At 44.6% G+C, this 18,502-nt stretch overlaps 1 protein-coding gene across 1 annotated transcript in view; it reads left to right on the top strand.

The window, feature by feature from the left end:
- The window catches only part of PHACTR1 (phosphatase and actin regulator 1), a 597,649-nt gene that overhangs the window by 480,873 nt on the left and 98,274 nt on the right, over positions 1-18,502 (top strand). The window contains exons 7-8 of the mRNA XM_017891116.1: positions 277-444; positions 2,555-2,761. Coding sequence (XP_017746605.1) covers positions 277-444; positions 2,555-2,761 — 375 coding nt within the window. The remainder of the gene's footprint in view (positions 1-276; positions 445-2,554; positions 2,762-18,502) is intronic.

The following is an 18,502-nucleotide window of genomic DNA, read 5'->3' as shown; positions in this document are numbered from 1 at the left end:
AAAAAAACGTAGAAAATGTGATGGATTCAGGTTAGAAAGACAGAGAGAAAACAGGCAAAATGCTGAAGACCACTGGAAATTGTTGCCCTGATGATTAGACAACGTATCTCTAACGATCAAATAAATGTCTTAAAAGCAAAAGAACAGATGTTGGTTTTAGAGGCTGACCTTGATAGAGATTGTTCAGCTGCATCTAGACTCAGCAGGCGGTAAGTGTCACTCCTTCTTGAGAGGCAGACATTGTCTAACTCTGCAATCTCCTTTTCTCTCTGACAGATGGGGAACTTTCCATATCCAATGAAGAGGACTCCCTAGAAAATGGGCAGTCCCTGAGCTCCAGCCAGCTGTCTCTGCCTGCGCTGTCCGAAATGGAGCCAGTCCCAATGCCCCGGGATCCCTGCTCATATGAGGTGCTCCAACCGTCAGACATCATGGATGGGCCAGGTAATGCCCCTGGCAGGATTGTAGAGCAGGTCCCAGACACCGAGTCCAGCCAGACACCAGGGATCTTTGGCCTGGCTGGACTTGGAATTCTATTTTGGACTATCCTGAGCATAAGGATCTGGAAATGTAGTAAAACAGATTAGCTTTTAGTACATACTGAGTATTTTTTTAAATGGAATATATTTACACTTATTATTCTACAGTGTTTAAAAAACTCTTTATTACCTTAATCTCTTTAAAGAAGATATGGCTTATTTTTGTAACATTAATGATTTAAAATATTATTATTTTGTTTTTTAACACTCATCTCTGTTAAGATAAAGCTGAGGAATCCTACATTTCTATATGATACATATCTAATTCTTCTGTTTGAAAGGTCCTTTAGTCTTCATCCCAGTATGCCAGATAATACTTGTATCAATTTACTGGATATAGTCAATTAATTTAATTGTCAATTAAATTGTATATAATTCACTGATTGAATTGTATCCTGCCGATAGCTGATTTTTGACGCCATGTGACTGTCATCTCCTTCTTTGGTCCAAAGGTGGCTGAGTGGCTAATACTCATTTTCTCAGAAGGTTTGCAGAGTGGTCCTAATTTGCCCCAAAATAGGTCCCTCCTGACAGCTAGGGAGCAGTGGTACTTGTTGTCAGGAGATGAGTCTGGGAGGAGGAACCTCTTGCAATATCCAGCGTATAGGTAGAAGGCCTTTCTCCCCATCATGTGCAAAATCCACATCCACAGGCAGTCACGTGGGAGGGTGGGAGGGATGGGCTTTCACAGGGTTAATTCCCATGCTTCGCCGTGGGACCTGGTGAGTCATTGCTCCATCACTGTGTGCCACATTGATAATAATAGTGTCCCTGAGACAGGAGAATATAGTGCTCATGAGGATTTTGTGCAGGGCTTTGGTGCTGCACAGAACACCTGATCAGGGAGGAGGAAGGAGGTTGGGGAGGGGAGGAGTCCCTTACAGGCTTTCTCACTGAGGCTGTGGCAGGAGGTGAGAGGAGATGCAGCGGAGTTACACCTTCCTACCCCAGGGAGGGTTTCCCAGTGAAAGCAGTGCATTCTAAAAAATAATCCAGACTTCCCTGTGACACTGAAGTCAGATAGATTTGATTATTATAGTAAAAATCTGTCATTCCAGCAGAATCACAGAGTTTCACTCTGTCATTAGCCAAGCTACCTGCATGGTAGGAAGGTGTGTGCCACCACCCAATGACAGCTCTTCATGAAAGCCAGTCAGGGGTTCGCCCATGAAGGAAAGGAAGAGGCGGGTCCAATGCAGTGCGAAGAGAAATGGAGGAATTGACAAAAGAAAACTATAGTTGTGGTGAGCAAGAAGAAAGACGAAAGTGGAAGATTAAAAGGTTGACTTAAAGCATGCTTTGCCTCGTCAACGTTTACAGGAGCTGGCAGGGGCATGCTGTTGCTAAAACTACAGAATTTGGGCTGAAAGGCTGCTGCTCAGCACCGGGCACTCCAGAACCTGGAGGAGCAGCCGTCCAGCGCCTGGGGGTGCAGCCTATGTGGTGTCAGCATTCCAGGCTGTCATCTGTACCCAGTGTTGCAGATCTGAGAGCAGAGACAGAGCAGATCCAGTGGACAAAACTGAGCCTCTCCACTTGTTTGAACCCACTCCCTCTTGCCCCTCAGCAAAGGGCAAGCAGGCCCCAGCGAGGGTGCTGGCATTCAGTTCTGGTTTGGTTAAGAGGGGCTCTGCACCCTGGGCCTTCTGCAATGGCCACCCTGGTGATTCCTACTATGCTCCATGAGTCACATCTTCGAGTATGCATAGGATTTGTATGACCAATGCTGAGTTTGAAATGGTGAAGTGTTTAATGGTTTGAGAAAACATCCTCCTCTTTCTCCCTGTTGCTCTTCCTGCCTCCACCCTCTCTTTTCCTCTGCCTCCTCTATCTGTCCCTCCTGCTTCACTGGATTTCTGGTGTCCTTGCTGTAGCTCTCTACACATGCATGGCAGCCTGAAGCATCAGTGCTCTGCTGTGTTGCCAACCCGAGTCCCTGTCCTGTGTTCTCCGCTGGCCCCACCTGCACTGCGTTTGTGTAATGTCTCCTGTGTATCATGTGGTTGTCCCCTCAGTGTCTGAAGAGAGTCCCTCTGCCAGTGAATCTGGAGTCCTCCTGTCCCAAGATCCTTCAGCCAAACCAGTCCTGCTACTGCCCCCCAAAAAACCTGCTGCTTTCCCTGGAGACCATGAAGAGACCCCAGTGAAGCAGCTGCCCCTTCTCAAGCAGCCCCCGGCCCTGCCTCCCAAACCCACTACCAGGATTGCCAACCACTTAACAGGTGAGTGCAGACGTCTTCTGGGGCAAGCAGTCCCTCCTTCCCTTCAAGGGATTTTCTTTTTCTCTTGTTCTTTTAACTGAGGCCTGAAGGCAGCTCTCTGGGGAGGTTGCCCTGTGGGATGTTTGGGTGTTTCTGTGTGTGTCTTGATATCTGCAGTCATGACCAGGGTTTGTGTTTTTGTGTCAAGCAGCATTTGATATCCACCTACCAACCATATGCCAAGAGCTTTCCGTCATGTGTATCTGTAAATGTGTACATTGTATTTAAGTGACTAAATTCAAGATTGTTTGCTCATCTAGGTGAAGTCGATTCAATGTCAACATTTTTGCAAAGATGAAGAATAGTGCCTTCTTCATATGAGTTTGTCAAGGTTTTAAATTTTTTGTCTTTAAGTTATTGACCTGAAGCCCAGTGTATTTCTCCTATTAAAATTCATGTCAGTTCTGTTCTCTTAGGGAAAAAAAAAAAAAAAGACAATCTGCAAATTATGTGGTAAATACTTTTAAAAGAAGAGTAAGCTTAGCAATGTTGTCCTAGAATGATTGCACGCATACTTTGCAGTGTTTTTGAAGTGTTACTTAATGAATGTATCCACAGGTATTAAATTGAGCACTCAGTGAAATTGTACTTCACTGCACTTTGGCACATGAATTAGATACCACTTTGTGATTTAAGGCTGTGGTATAATCAGAGATTAAAAGATTTCAGAGGGTCATTTCTCCAACTTTGATAATAGTTTCACCTGATGCTGACTGACTGCCTTTTTAAAAAGTGTTCGGTATTTTGACAAATAATACCTAGATCATCACTATACCATTTGGTAACATGTAATGGGGGTGGAATTAGGGAAAAATATCCACCTATCTTATAGGAGAAACACTGAGGTTCAAGAAAAATAAGTGACTTCCAGGGCTGACAGGAATTCTGTAATAGAGGCACAATCAATGCTATGTTTCTCGACTCTGAGTTCAGCTAATGTTGTTTCCATAGCAGGCTGTCTTTCACGTGGTACTGAGTTCTATAAGAGTCCATCTTTTTTTTTTTTTTTTGAGACGGAGTCTCACTCTGTCGCCCGGGCTGGAGTGCAGTGGCCGGATCTCAGCTCACTGCAAGCTCCGCCTCCCGGGTTCACGCCATTCTCCTGCCTCAGCCTCCCGAGTAGCTGGGACTACAGGCGCCTGCCACCTCGCCCGGCTAGTTTTTTGTATTTTTTAGTAGAGACGGGGTTTCACCGTGTTAGCCAGGATGGTCTCGATCTCCTGACCTCGTGATCCGCCCGCCTCGGCCTCCCAAAGTGCTGGGATTACAGGCTTGAGCCACCGCGCCCGACCAAGAGTCCATCTTAGACATGGGCTCATGTCAAACGAATCTATTAATGTATATGTCCATCCGTGTCAGATGTGTACGGCGTGAAAGAGCAAATTTCCATCTGACGGAACCATCCAACATATCATTAACACGTTAGTCCGCTGTCCAAAAATTGAAATTCACAGAAAACTACACAGGAGAAAAGGTCCCATAGGTCTACTTCTAGGCAATATCCACTGTCCATCTGTCTGTCTATTGAATAAAAATTGAATGTTGCTGTACGTATTGTTTTGTCACCTGCTTTTTGCACTTGGTGATATGTTGTAAAGTGATTTTCATGTTAGTCAGTATTCCATGATGTGATTTTATTAGCTGCTTGGATGGATCAGGGTTTACTTGACTGACCCTTTAAGGCTTTTCCATCTTCCTTATTGTTAAACCACAACAGCAAACAACTGCAACAGCCTGCATATATCTTCATAAGCTGTTCTGAGTTTTCTTTAATTTGTTTCTAAAATAAGAACTGTTGAGTCAAAGATTATGCACCCTTTAATGCTTTGATGTCAAATTTCCCTTAAGAAAGATTAAACATTGTACAAAATAAACCCCTACATTAATACATATTTATTCAGCATATCTACAGTAGGCAGAATGCTGTAATAAGTATCAAAGTAGATAGGAATATATAACTGTTTAATGCAGCTGTCCCCAACCTTTTTGGCACCAAGGACCAGTTTCGTAGAAGACCATTTTTCTACCGACCGGAGGTGCAGTGGGAGAGATTAGTTCGGGATGATTCAAGTGCATTACATTTATTGTGCACTTTATTTCTATTATTATTACATTGCAATATATAATTAAATCATTATACAGTTCACCATAATATAGAATCTGTGGGAGCCCTGAGCTTGTTTTCCTGCAACTAGACAGTCCCATGTAAGGGTGGTGGGAGGCAGTGACAGATCGTCAAGCAGTAGATTTTCATAAGGAGCATGCAACCTGGATTCCTCGCATGCGCAGTTCACAATAGGGTTCGCGCTCATCTACTGCTGCTGCTGATTTGACAGGGGGCAGAGCTCAGGAGGTAATGGTGAACAATGGGGAGTGGCTGTAAATACAAATGAAGCTTCACTCACTCACCTGCCCCTTACCTCCTGCTGTGCAGCCCAGTTCCTAATAGGCCACAGACCAGTACAGGTTCATGGCCCTGGTGGTTGGGGACCCCTGGTTTGATGAATGCATATATGTACATAGAGAGTACTAACATAACTACTGTTAGCAGTAACACTTGCAGTTCAATGCAGTCTGATAAAGAGAAGTCTGAAGCTTGAACTGACTTTTCAAGCATGAATGACATTTATAGAAAGTGAGGTAAGAGTCTTCCAGGAAAGAAGACCCTAGACAAAGCCTCAGAGGTGGCAACATTTTGGGTCATTGAAGAGTTGGCTGAACAGGGATGGAAGCTTCATTCTGAGGTATACTGAGAGATGGGACTCACTAGAAAAGGCATAAAAGATTTAGATTTTAATCCCTACGCAGTGAAAAGACTTTGGAGGTTTTTGAGCAAGGGAGTGATTTGGTGAAAACTAACCTTTAAAAGATCTTCTTGGATCACCATGTAGAATAAGCAGAAAGGTTAAAGGCCTATCAGAGAAGCCACCACCGAGGCCAGCTCTGGGCCACATACTCCAAAGTCAGATCAGTTAAATGGACTGATCTGAGCCAGGGAGAATAGTGTAGTGGCTTCTCCAGTCATTGAAATATGAGCTAACAAGCATCTGACTGATTATCAGTGAGAAGAGAGAGAGCAGACCAGTAGATATGACATTGTAAAAAGAAGAGTCAGCAGAATTTCTTAACTAACAACACCTCTGATTTATCTAGTTATCTCATTAATGGAGGCAAACTTGAGTTTCATCTATGAGCCCAGGAGCTCAGGTAGCCTGGTATCTGCAGGGTTCTTTACATGTGAGAGACCGAAGATATCTCAACTGACCCCGTCTCTCTGGCTTCCCTGGTCCTTTCCTGAGAGAGTAGACTCTATTATCTATATACTTCACCTCTATACAGCTTGGATCAAATGAACAAAATACACAAAAGCTAATATCCTTACTCTGTAGTACCTGGTAACCTCTTAAATATGATAAAGCAAGACAGGTAGAGAAATCCGTACACTGTAAATCTAGTGCTATCCTTTTGGGCTTAAACTCAATTAGACTTGCTTAATTTTTATAAGTGAGCAATCAGTCATAATGAATCTGCAGCACCATGAGGTAGCTACATTAACCCTGTTCTGTTACTAATTGCTCTGAAGACATCTGGGCCATGTCAGAGGGAATTAATAAACTAAGAATTCTAGAACTGTAAATTGAGACTCATGAGTTTTAGTCTGTCCTCAGTGTCTGCTGCTCTGTTGACATGTTTGAAAGGAAACACAGGACAATTGAAAGACACCAAGCGTGACTAATGGGAGTGACAGTGGCTAATGGTTTGGTAGAATGCTTGGAGGAGATGCGAGCCTGAACTGGAACTGCTTCCAAGTTCACGGCCAGGGAAACTCATGCAGAAATACCTCTACTGTGGCATTTGCTTCCACTTTATCAGGAAAACGTAATTAATTTGGCGAGTATTTGTCTTACAAATTCGTTCTGTTCATCAGCCAGGCAGAGAGAAGTTCTCTCACTCTCCCTGTCTGTCTTGCTTTGTTTCTTGTTAACATCTCCTTCCATCTCACCTCCTCCAACATCAGCCATGCAACAGCATGTGATATGGGGCCAGGAGTTGTTGGGCATCCATTTCCTTTGTTTCCAGAAGTACAGTGTCCGACAGAGCTTGTTGTGTAATGAATGTGATCTGAAGTGAAATGCATCCTTCTTGGAATCCTTGCAGTGATGGATGACCCCAAAAGGGTGAAGAAGGCAAAAGCCACTGTCTCCTACCTCTCTAAGTCATCATCGATCACTTATCCGTGGCATCCTGGCTTCAGAAGTCAGATGTTCAATGCCGCATGAATAACCTATGCCTTCTGCATAAGGTACCTGTGGCAGGTGCCCCAGCATGCTAGTTGAATGAAGGATAAATCAATTCAGTTGGACTTCACAGTCAGATGTTCACATTTGGGTAATAATAATGGCAGTTAGCCTTTTTTGAGAACTTTACCACATACTCTTTGATACTGTTATCATTATTACCTCTTTTTGCAGATGAACGTGAAATTTGGAGAAATTAAAGGACTTGGTCATAGTTACTTAGCTAGTAAGTGACAGATAAGCATGAACCTATTTTGTCTGACTCCAGAATCCTCATTTATAACCATTTGTTTATACTGTCTCCACCAAGATTCCCTTTCCCCACCCCCCCCCCCCCCCCCCCTCCTCCCCTATTTTCTTGTTTTTTTTTTCTTTTCTGTTTTGAGACAGGGTCTCACTGTGTCTTCCAGTCTGGAGTGCAGTAGCACAATCACAGCTCACTGCACCCTCCACCTCCCAGGCACAAGTGATCCTCCCACCTCAGCCTCCTGAGTAGCTAGAACTACAGGCACATGCCACCACGCCTGGCTAATTTTTTATTTTTTGTAGAGAAGGAATTTCACCAAGTTGCCCAGGCTGGTCTGGAACTCCTGGGCTCAAGTGATCCGCCCACCTCTGCCTCCCAAAGTGCTAGGATTACAGGAATGAGCCACTTTACGCAGCCTATTCCCGAATCTTAAAAAACCATCAGCTTTCTTTGTGTTTTAGCTTTGTATGTTTTAATCTGCTTAAGAAGTTAGAAAATCTGCTCCTTTGTTTTTATAAGTTGTATTATTCTGCTTGGGCTGCCGCAACAAAAGAATGTAGATTGGGTAGTTTACACAGCAGAAATGTATTTTTCTTAGTTCTGGAGGCTGGGAAGTCCAAGATCAAAGTCCGTAGGGTTCGGTTTCTAGTGACATCTCTTTTGCTGTCTGCAGACAGCTGCCTTCTCGCTGTGTTCTCACATAACAGGGAGAGAGAAAGAGATCTCTGATATCTCTCCTACTTCTTCTTCTTTTTTTTTTTTTTTTTTTTTTAACAGTTTCTGCTCACCCAGGCTGGAGTGCAGTGGGCATGATCTCGGCTGACTGCAACCTCCGCCTCCTGTGGTTCAAGCGATTTCTCCTCCTCAGGCCTCCCGATAGCTGTATTACATGCTTTCCCCACACTCAGCTAATTCTCGTATCTTTTTTTTTTTTATTTTGAGATGGAGAGTCTTGCTCTGCTGCCCAGGCTGGAGTGCAGTGGCCGGCTCTCAGCTCACTGCAAGCTCCGCCTCTCGGGTTCACGCCATTCTCCTGTCTCAGCCTCCCGAGTAGCTGGGACTACAGGCGCCCGCCTCGTCGCCCGGCTAGTTTTTTGTATTTTTCAGTAGAGACGGGGTTTCACCGTATTAGCCAGGATGGTCTCGATCTCCTGACCTCGTGATCCGCCCGTCTCGGCCTCCCGAAGTGCTGGGATTACAGGCTTGAGCCACCGCGCTCGGCCCGTATCTTTTTTTAAAAGAGGTGGGATTTCACCATGTTGGCCAGGCTGGTCTTGAACTCCTGGCCTGAAGTGTTCTGCCTGCCTCAGCCTCCCAAAATGCTGGGATTACAGGCTTCAGCCACCGAGCCCGGCCTGATGTCTCTTCTTATAAGGACATTAATCTTATCATATTAGGGTTCCATCTTCATGACCTCATTTCACTTTGATGACTTCCTTACTCCAAATACAGTCACATTGAGGGTGAGGGTTTCAACAGATGAATTTAGGGGTGGGGTACACAACAGCATGACTCAAGGACAAAATTATCTAGTTCTTCAAAATTAGTCGTATACTCAAGGCACTTGGTTATAAAGAGGGGGATCTGAGTTCAGTTGGGTCAGGTTTCAAAGAACAGACCCAAAGGAGACAGTTTGTGTAAGAGTCAGGAAGCAGGGCAAACCAGGTGGGAAGCATCTGACCACATTAGAGATTGCTGACACTTCAGCAAAGAAAGGAAACTGAGGCTTATCCTTAAAAACAAGTGATAATACACACCTACCCAGGACTTGCACAGTGGTTAGAATTCAAAACACAAGGAAACAATAAATTCTCAGAGCTTAGTTGTCTGCTCATTTCAGTGTTACCAAAGTATTTGCTACCACAACTTTGCCTGACAAATGGTGTCCATGCCCTGTATCATTTTCAGCCCCAGCATGTGTACCTGTGTAATGAGGATCCTGTCTCCATGCTTGACCAATATTCCTGGTTATAGCCGTCTCTCTGGTTTTGTGGGCATTTTCACTGTTCTACAGTCACATGCTGCTGCGTAAATTTCACTATGTGTCTCTGTTTTTCTCTGATGCTCTCTCACCCCCATTGATCCCCACATTCACCACCTTCCACGTCCTCCTCTCCAACCCTCCAGAACCACCTGGCTACTTCTGCCTCTGCCCCTGCCTTCCTTCCCAGTAATCCCAGCGCAATGAAACCAAAGATTAGACCACTGTGAACTTGGACTTTATGCCTTTAAATGGAAAAAGATGAAGTTTGCATAGAAGTCTCAGAGGTTTAAAGTTTACACTCTCTTGGTAACTGATACGTTGAAGGTGTTCTGTGTTCTTTATGAGATGGTCAGTCAAGTACAGCCATAAGGTTTATTATAATCACAAGCCCTAGAGACGGGAGAAACAGCTCACCACACAGGGTGCATGGGGAAGCCTCAGGGTGGTCAGGAGGCAGAAAGCAAGGAGAGGGAAAGCTGAGGCCAGAGCCATTATTGGGGTTTCTGCAGAAAGGCAAAGCAGGGCAGACTGAACACTTTAGGAATGGCCAGTTTGCATAATGTCTGCAGGCTCTAAGCTATACTAGTTGCCAGGTACCTGGCCATGGGATGATTAAGGCAGAGGAATAATGCATCCTGGGGTGGACAGTCCTGATAGAGGAAGTCTGGCTCTGATCTGGTTCATTTGCATATCAAAGGGCTGCTCCTGGCTTAGCCCTTGCTAACTCTGAGAATTGGCCAGCCCCAGGAGGGACAGTCTCCCCAGACAGAAAGGTTTTTAAGATGTCAAAACTCATACAAAAAATAAAAAATGGAAACAACACAGAAAGAATGGGGAGTTAGCTGCATTTACTTTTATACTCACTTTTCTACCCATCTCTCCACGTTTTCCAGTCTTGTTTCTATTCTCAAAATGCTGAAGTTTTTTTCTGTAGTGCATACAAGGACTATCTGTTGATTAAAACACTTTTTAAAGGATGCTTTCTGCTCTGATTTCTATAACCTGGGCAAAGATCGTAGCAAAATACCTGTTTTTTTTTTTTTTTTTTTTTTTAGCACTGTTAGGTTGGAGATTTAATTCACTCGGCGCTTGTGTTTTCAGTGCCTGCTACCTGCCGGGTGCTCTGCCAGCCCTTATACAAGGTACAAAAATGGTCAAGGCCATCAGTGAGAGGAGCTGCAGGTTGTGATAAGCTACAGAAAGTGTTTAATAGGAGGAGATGTAAACATAGCTCTAAAGAAATTCAAGTATAAGAGGTCAAATCCTTTGGGAGGAATCAAGAAAAAGCATTACTGAGGAGGATTTCTTTAAGACAAGCCTTAAAGATTAGTAGGATTTTGACAGGTAGGATTGGAGGAGGAGGTTGTTTTTAAACAAGACACAAAGGACACACAGGGACATGGGTACAAGGCTCATTATGTTCAAGAAATAGCAAATAGTCCAGTCAGCAGGGATGTAGGATTCTTGTGGTGTAGTAAGGAAAATTGGGGCTGAAAAGTGGATAGTGGTGAAACTGTGGAGAGTCATGAATGCCACGAGGAAGGATATAACTTTGTAGGAGGAAGTGAGCATCTTTTGTGCACTTTTTAGCAGCAATTGCTTGATTTCAGCCAAGCATGTCTCCTCAATGTTCCTGTGAATAAGATGGACAGTAATGCTGTCGGATGGATTTATAACTGGATATATAAATTAACTGGGGCATATCCAACATCAACATGAAATTGCAAAGGGCACCAAGCTTCCTTCCTCTTGGATTTTTTCTAAACATCCCAGGGGTCAGTTTCATGAGGGCAGGGATTTAACCTGATGTGTTCCCTGCTGAGTCCTTAGCTAATGCAGGGAGAGAAGCCTTGCTGCTGAAGGAGGAGTTTGATGGTCTTTTGCTTGCATCTTCATAGCAGAATACTTGCATTTTAGGGTAGTTAGCAAAATGTTCTCCGGTTCTAAGTTCTGCCGTAAATGAAACCTATTCCCCTGTGTTCTGTAGTGTTTGAAGGAAAAGTGATAACCTAGATGTAAAAGCAACCCCTTCTAAGAGTAGCAGTTAGAACATGACAGTCACCCATATTGGTCAAACTCATGGTCCAGCCCTAGGTCTCAGGCCGTGCACTAAGAATTTTGAAAGGAAACAGGCATGCTCTTACACACACCAACTACAGACAGACCAGCCATTAACATCATTGTAAATGCAAAACATACGAGTGTGACCTCCAGCAGTGAACAGATATCATCCTGCATCCAAGAGATGCAAGGTAAGAAGATGAGCTGCAGCCATCCTTGTTTTTCCTTTAAAGTATTTATGGATCTAGCCTGAACTTACACCGTCACCATGAATATTCTACTTCTTAATAGCTCTGTATATATATATGGTTCGGGGGAGTGTATGTTGAGATGCAGTCTCACTATGTTGTCCAGCTTGGAGTGCAGTGGCACAATCATAGCTCACTGCATCCTCAAATTCCTGGCTCAAGTGACCACCACACCTCAGCCTCCCAAGTAGCTGGGACTATAGGCATGCACCACTACTCCCGGCTAAGTTTTAAAACATTTTTTAGAGGCAAGGTCTCGCCATGTTGCCCAGGCTGATCTCCAACTCCTGGGCCCAAGCAATCTTCCTGCCTCAGCCTTCCAAGTAACTGGGACTACAGGTGAGATCTGCCACACCCAGCTCAGTATTTTCTTTTATATGATCTCAGTTTACTTTCAAACTTCGTATATGTATCTCCTGTTTTGCCTGTTTTGAGAGCAGATGAATGTGTCGATGCTCACCCTGATGACGTGTTGACTTTGATTCGATTCCCTGTCCTCTTGGATGAATGAATGCTCCTTTCATGTCTCCGTCTCTGCACGTCTCGCCCTCCTTTATGCCTGTCCTGCAGAAGGCCCAGGTTCAACAGCACAATGATCAATTGAAGGGCACTCTTCTCTTCCGGTCTCCCTAGGAGCAGCAGCACCAGTTCATGGCTGCAGACATAAACAATATGATGTGCTTTTATATAGGTGATTTATTATTTCTCACAAAATACTTACGGATCCTCTCAACAGGTGTTTGTTCCATGGTTAGAAGGACATCTACCATTTTGACTCTTTGAGAGCAGTTCCCTGGGCTGGGCGCAGTGGCTCACACCGGTAATCCAGCACTTTGGAAGGCCGAGGTGGGCGGATCACGAGGTCCAGAGATGGAGACCTTCCTGGCCAGTGTAGTGAAACCCCATCTCTACTAAAAATACAAAAATTAGCTGGGCATGGTGGCGGGCGCCTGTAGTCCCAGCTACTCAGGAGGCTGAGGCAGGAGAATTGCTTGAACCCAGGAGGTGTAGGTTGCAGTGAGCCGAGATCACACCACTGCACTCCAGCCTGGTGACAGAGCGAGACTCCATCTCAAAAAAAAAAAAAAAAAAAAAAAAGAAAAGGAAAAGAGAGCAGTTCCCTGGCAATTAATAATATGTAATTTTATTGAAGAAAAAGTGACTCTCATCTCTAGTCCTTCGCTCCTCATGGCCATCTTCCCAGGGTACGCTTAATGCATTGTATATTTCAAAATTGCTAAGACAGAAGATTTTAAATGTTTTCACTGCCAAAATGTGGTAAGTGTGTAAGGTGATGGATTTGTTAATTAGCCTGATTTAATCATCCCACATTACAAATATGTATCAAAATGTCATCCCATGAATATCTACAAGTATTATTTGTCTAGTAAAAATGTTTTTTAAAAAATTAATGTTTCGGCCGGGCCCGGTGGCTCAAGCCTGTAATCCTAGCACTTTGGGAGGCCGAGACGGGCGGATCAAGAGGTCAGGAGATCGAGACCATCCTGGCTAACACGGTGAAACCCCGTCTCTACTAAAAATACAAAAACTAGCCGGGCGAGGTGGCAGGCGCCTGTAGTCCCAGCTACTCGGGAGGCTGAGGCAGGAGAATGGCGTTAACCTGGGAGGCGGAACTTGCAGTGAGCTGAGATCTGGCCACTGCACTCCAGTCCGGGCGACAGAGCGAGACTCCGCCTCAAAAAAAAAAAAAAAAATAATAATAATGTTTCTTTGTGGAAAGTGGCTCTGAAACTAAGTCAGCTGAGGGTGCCAGGGTTGTGTATGTTATCATGGCCCTTGAGGTCATGATTCCAGATCTGAGGGGGGCGGTCCTCACAAAGACTAGGCGTCTGCTGCGGTTTTCACGTGCTGACCTGGCTTGGAAGGGAAAGCCAGGTTTGGGACATTTCACAAAAATAACATTTTTTCATTACTCTTGTTTCCCTCGACATCATCCCTCTCACCACAAGGGGTCAGTCAGCACATTTTGCCTTTGACCAAGGCAAAACGCCAGGCAACGTGATCATCCCTAGGCAGGCCTGGTGTTCTGAAGGAACTGATGGAGCTCCTATTGAGCTCTTTTTTGCAGCCAAGGGGAATCTGATTTAGTAGATTAGTGATGCTGGACTCTCACTTCTGTTCCAAATATACTGCCAACAGGCCTTTTATAGCTTCAGGTGCAGTACCTATAGCTAAGGTTAAGTAATTAAAGGAGAGAAGTAATTCCAACTCACTGCAATCCGTTGGCAAATGACTGAGAAAATCTTGCAACACATTTATTCATTAGGCTCTAAGTGCTGTGCTCATTGACAAGTAACTGTCGATACAGCAGCAGTTACAAATGGGCCTCTACAGCAGGTGCTGATTAAAAAGTTCATTTGTGGCTGGGCGTGGTGGCTCACACCTGTAATCCCAGCGCTTCGGGAGGCTGAAATGAGTGGATCACCTGAGGTCAGGAGTTGGCAACCAGCCTTGTCAACATAGTGAAACCCCATCTCTATTGAAATACAAAAATTAGCTGGGCGTGGTGGCAAGCACCTGTAATCCCAGCTACTCAGGAGGCTGAAGCATGAAAATTGCTTGAACCCAGAAGGCAGAGGCTGCAGTGAGCCAAGATCACACCACTGCACTCCAGCCTGGACAACAGACAGAGACACCATCTCAATTAAAAAAAAAAAAAAAGTTCATTTGTGGTGGTGAGAAGAGAGGCTAGAGGTGTATTTATTTAGCCCACACTTATTCCATGTGTAGGCTACAGCCGTACGGCACGAGGACCGACTTTAGAAGTCATCTTTGCTTTTTCTTTCCTTGTCTGAAGTCATAAGCCAGGGCTGTGTCATGTTTGGAAATACAGCCCTCTTGGGTTTTATGGTTCTGTGACATTCACGGTTTGGGTTTATTTTCCTTGTTCTCTGCAACTGGTCGTTTTTGCTTCTTCCACTCCATCAACAGAGACGGTTTTATGAATACACTGCATCTCAATCAGTCTGGCTGCAGAAACAAGTCAGCAAGCAGAGAGCTCTGTGTGTGTCCTGGCAGGAGCAGCCACCATCATCATTAGAAAGGCAAGAGGTAGCGCGTGTACTCCAACAATTAATAAATATCATGCGTCGGATAGATGCAAAACCATTTATTCAGTGAGGTGCTATCAAGGGAAAAGAGGCATTTTTATCCCAGGATATTTAGCGGTAAAGAGACTAAATCCCAGGAAGGTTAGATGTCTTCCTCAGGTAGTTAAAAGCAAAGCATTCAGGTTTTCAGACTCCTAGGTCATCCACTAGTTTTTATTTCTTTTTTTTTTGAGACAGAGGCTCACTCTGTTGCCCAGGGTGGAGTGCAGTGGTACAATCTCGGCTCACTGCAACCTCTGCTTCCCGGGTTCAAGCGATTCTCCTGCCTCAGCCTCCCAAGTAGCTGGGACTACAGGCATGCGCCACTGTGCTCAGCTAATTTTTGTACTTTTTTTAGAGACAGGGTTTCACCATTTTGGTCAGGCTGGTCTCGAACTCCTGACCTCGTGATCTGCCCGCCTCGGCCTCCCAAAGTACTGGAATTACAGGCTTGACCCACTGCACCCAGCCCCATTCACTAGTTTTCAATACTGATGTAGTGCAGTGTGCATCAGAACAATACACTGAAATCTAGAAACCTCTCCTGGAGCGTTTTGTGGTGGTGTTTTGTTGCAAGCATGGAGAACCGCCATGGTAGTCCTTTGCAAGCCTCTCTGCTCTACCATTGATTCACTTTCCAATCACCTCTGCTTTTTTCCGCTGCCTACTTATGATACTACCACCACATATTAAACACTCTGTTGTTTTTTTGGCTTCTACCTTCCCACCCCAGGCTGGAAAGCATCAGGATAGGTGGATTTTCAGAAGTGTAGTGAAAGCCCTATTAGCAACACTGCAGCTATATAAGGTACTTTGCAATTTACAAAGCATGTTCACGTGATCCTGTCTGACCCTCCAAGCAACCTATGGCAGAGGTGGGGAATGTATTATGATGTTTGTCTCAGAATCAAGACTACATTTGTTGAACTCCTGTGATGCATCAAGGAGTGTACCGGGGGTATTTTATTCTCAGGCCTTCTGCTAAGCTATATGGAGACTTTGTAAAATTAGAAAAAGTGCCCTGTAGCGGATGCCACTTCCTCTAGAGTGACTCAGCCCCGTGCCAGGGCAGGCCTCAAGCTAGATTTCAACCCTAAGTTCCCCTCAGCACCTTACATGGAGCGTGTAGTTATTAATCTATTTACTTCTCCTTACAGATCTATACTGTGGACAATACTCCCTTTCTACAGATGAGAAAACCTAGGCTCAGGAAAGCTAAATGTCTTAGGAAGAGTAACAAAGTTTCTTGGTCTTGGAGCTGTACTTTTTTTTTTTTTTTTTTTTTTTTTTTTGAGGACGGGAGTCTGGCTCTGTCTCCCAGGCTGGGTGCACGTGGCCAGATCTCAAGTCGCACTGCAAGCTCCGCCTCGCCAGGGTTCACGCCATGCCTCCTGCATCAACCTCCCGAGTTGCTGGGACTACAGGCTTGCCCGTCCACCTCGCCCGCTGTTTTTTGTATTTAGTAGAGACGGGGTTTCACCGTGTTAGCCAGATGGTCTCGATCTCCTGACCCGTGATCCGGCCCGTCTCAGCCTCCCAAAGTGCTGGGATTACAGGCTTGAGCCACCGCGCCCGGCGGAGCTGTACTTAAACCCCAGCTCTTCTGAGTTCTAAGCCAGTGGTGGTTTCACCAGGACATTCTGCCCTCGGTCCACAGCAGAAGCCTCTGCACCTCCCTCCCAGCCCTCCCAGAGCGGTGCTGGGATGAATCTCCTCCTCCAGAAGGCTCTAAGCATTTGTCATTTTGCCTATGGAGGGAGTAGCCTCTTCAGAAAGGAATGCCTCTTTCAGGGGTGCTCCTCAGACTTGATAGATCAGCGTCCCCTGGGGATCTTGTCAGAGGGTCTGGGCTGGGCCTTTCTGATCAGCATTTCTGATAAGGTCCCAGGTCATTTGGCTCCTGCTAGTCCATGGACCACACTTTGACTAGCAGACCCTTAATACAGCAGAAACCAGTCACTAATTTCCACCTTTTCCCATTGCCCTGAAGCCATGATGAAAAGATAAGTGTTTATTAGGCATCTGGTATGCACTAGGCTCAGTCCATTCTAACAGGTAAAATGGGAGGAAACAGCCACGCTCAGTGAAATTTAATAATTACTACATCACACATACCTCTTGCAAGGAAAAATCAGCAACAAGTTAAGAAAAATGAAAGGGATTGAATTGACTCAAGAGGCAATGCTGTGGCACAGGGAAGCATGAGGCCTTGGGGGTCCTGTGGGCAGGCGCCTCAGCCAGCCTCGGGAGGATGGGCTTCCTGAAGGAGGCAATTAATAATGAGGATGGTGACAGCATCAAGAATTATGGTTACTCTCTGTGGAATAGCTGGAGTGTCTAGAGTGTCAGACGCTATGCCACACAGTTTATGTACTTTATTTAATTTTACAATTGTCCTGTAACACAGGGGTGTCCAACCTTTTGGCTTCCCTAGGCCACACTGGAAGAAGAAGAATTGTCTTGGGCTACACATAAAATACAAACATTAACGATACCTGATGAGCAAAAAGAAAGAAAGAAAAAAAGGAAAGAAAAGAAAAAAGATTCACGCATAAATCTCATCATGTTTTAAGAAAGTTTACAAATTTGTGTCGGGCCACATTCCAGGCCGCCCTGGGTTGCATGCATGCTGCCAGTTGGACGACCTTGCCATAGCGCATTATTTCGCAGATTAGAAAACTGAACATCAGAAAGATTAAGCAATTTGCTGAAGCCAACAGAACTGAATCGGTGCATGATTTTATAGTGTATCTTATACTTTTTAGCCCAACAAATTTTGGTAACGATTTTATGCCTCTGTGCCCAATAAGAACTTGCAGCACCAAGTGTCATTTCCATCCAGGTAGATCAGAGTGGTCTGGGAGTTTGTTTATAAAGCAGATTCCTGGGCACCGCTGTGGACTTACTGAATCTGAACTCTGAAGGTGAGGTCCAGGAATCTGCCTCTCCCAAGCTTCCCTAATGAGACTGATGAAACGCTACTTTAAGAAGTTGGCTGCTGGGAGCAGTGGCTCACGCCTGTAATCCCACCACTTTGGGAGGCCAAGGCGGGTAGATCATGAGGTCAGGAGTTCGAGACCAGCCAGGCCAACATGGTGAAACCTCATCTCTACTAAAAATACAAAAAATTAACCAGGCATGGTGGTGTGCACCTATAATCCCAGCTACTCGGGAGGCTGAAGCAGAATTGCTTGAACCCGGGAGGTGGAGGTTGCAATGAGCCAAGATCACACCACTGCATTCCAGCCTGGGTGATAAAGTAAGATTTGATCTCAAAAAAAAAAAAAAAAATTGACATCCTGAAAAGTGGGTGCCATGCAGTAGAATCCTGATTTACCCAAATCCCTTTGTCATCCTCATTATAAAAATGTAATAGCCTCACTAAACAGAAATGAGTACTAGGGATATATTTCTTGGTTTCTTTAGTAAATGTACAGAGTGCACACAGGGTAAATAAAACATCAGAAAGAAGGCAGAAGAACCTAAATGCATTGAATCAATATGTAGGAAAAGCTAATCACTTGATGAAGTACTTATTGCTTGACACAAAATTTTGAAGAAAGGCTCTTTATGCAAACTTGTCTAAAACATCCTTAAAGTTTAGACAAGATATAGATAGAAATAGAATAAAAGATTTTATTTCTATAGATAGAAATAAAATAGAAAAAGTCACCCACAAGGATTTTAGACATCTTATCATTTACAAAAGGCTCAATTACAAATGATTTTTATAAAACTCGATTGGAAGTGCCAT

Source organism: Rhinopithecus bieti, unplaced genomic scaffold, assembly GCF_001698545.2.
Source record: "Rhinopithecus bieti isolate Rb0 unplaced genomic scaffold, ASM169854v2 scaffold_19939, whole genome shotgun sequence".
Taxonomy (NCBI): domain Eukaryota; kingdom Metazoa; phylum Chordata; class Mammalia; order Primates; family Cercopithecidae; genus Rhinopithecus; species Rhinopithecus bieti.
This window is presented reverse-complemented; position numbering and strand designations above follow the sequence as displayed.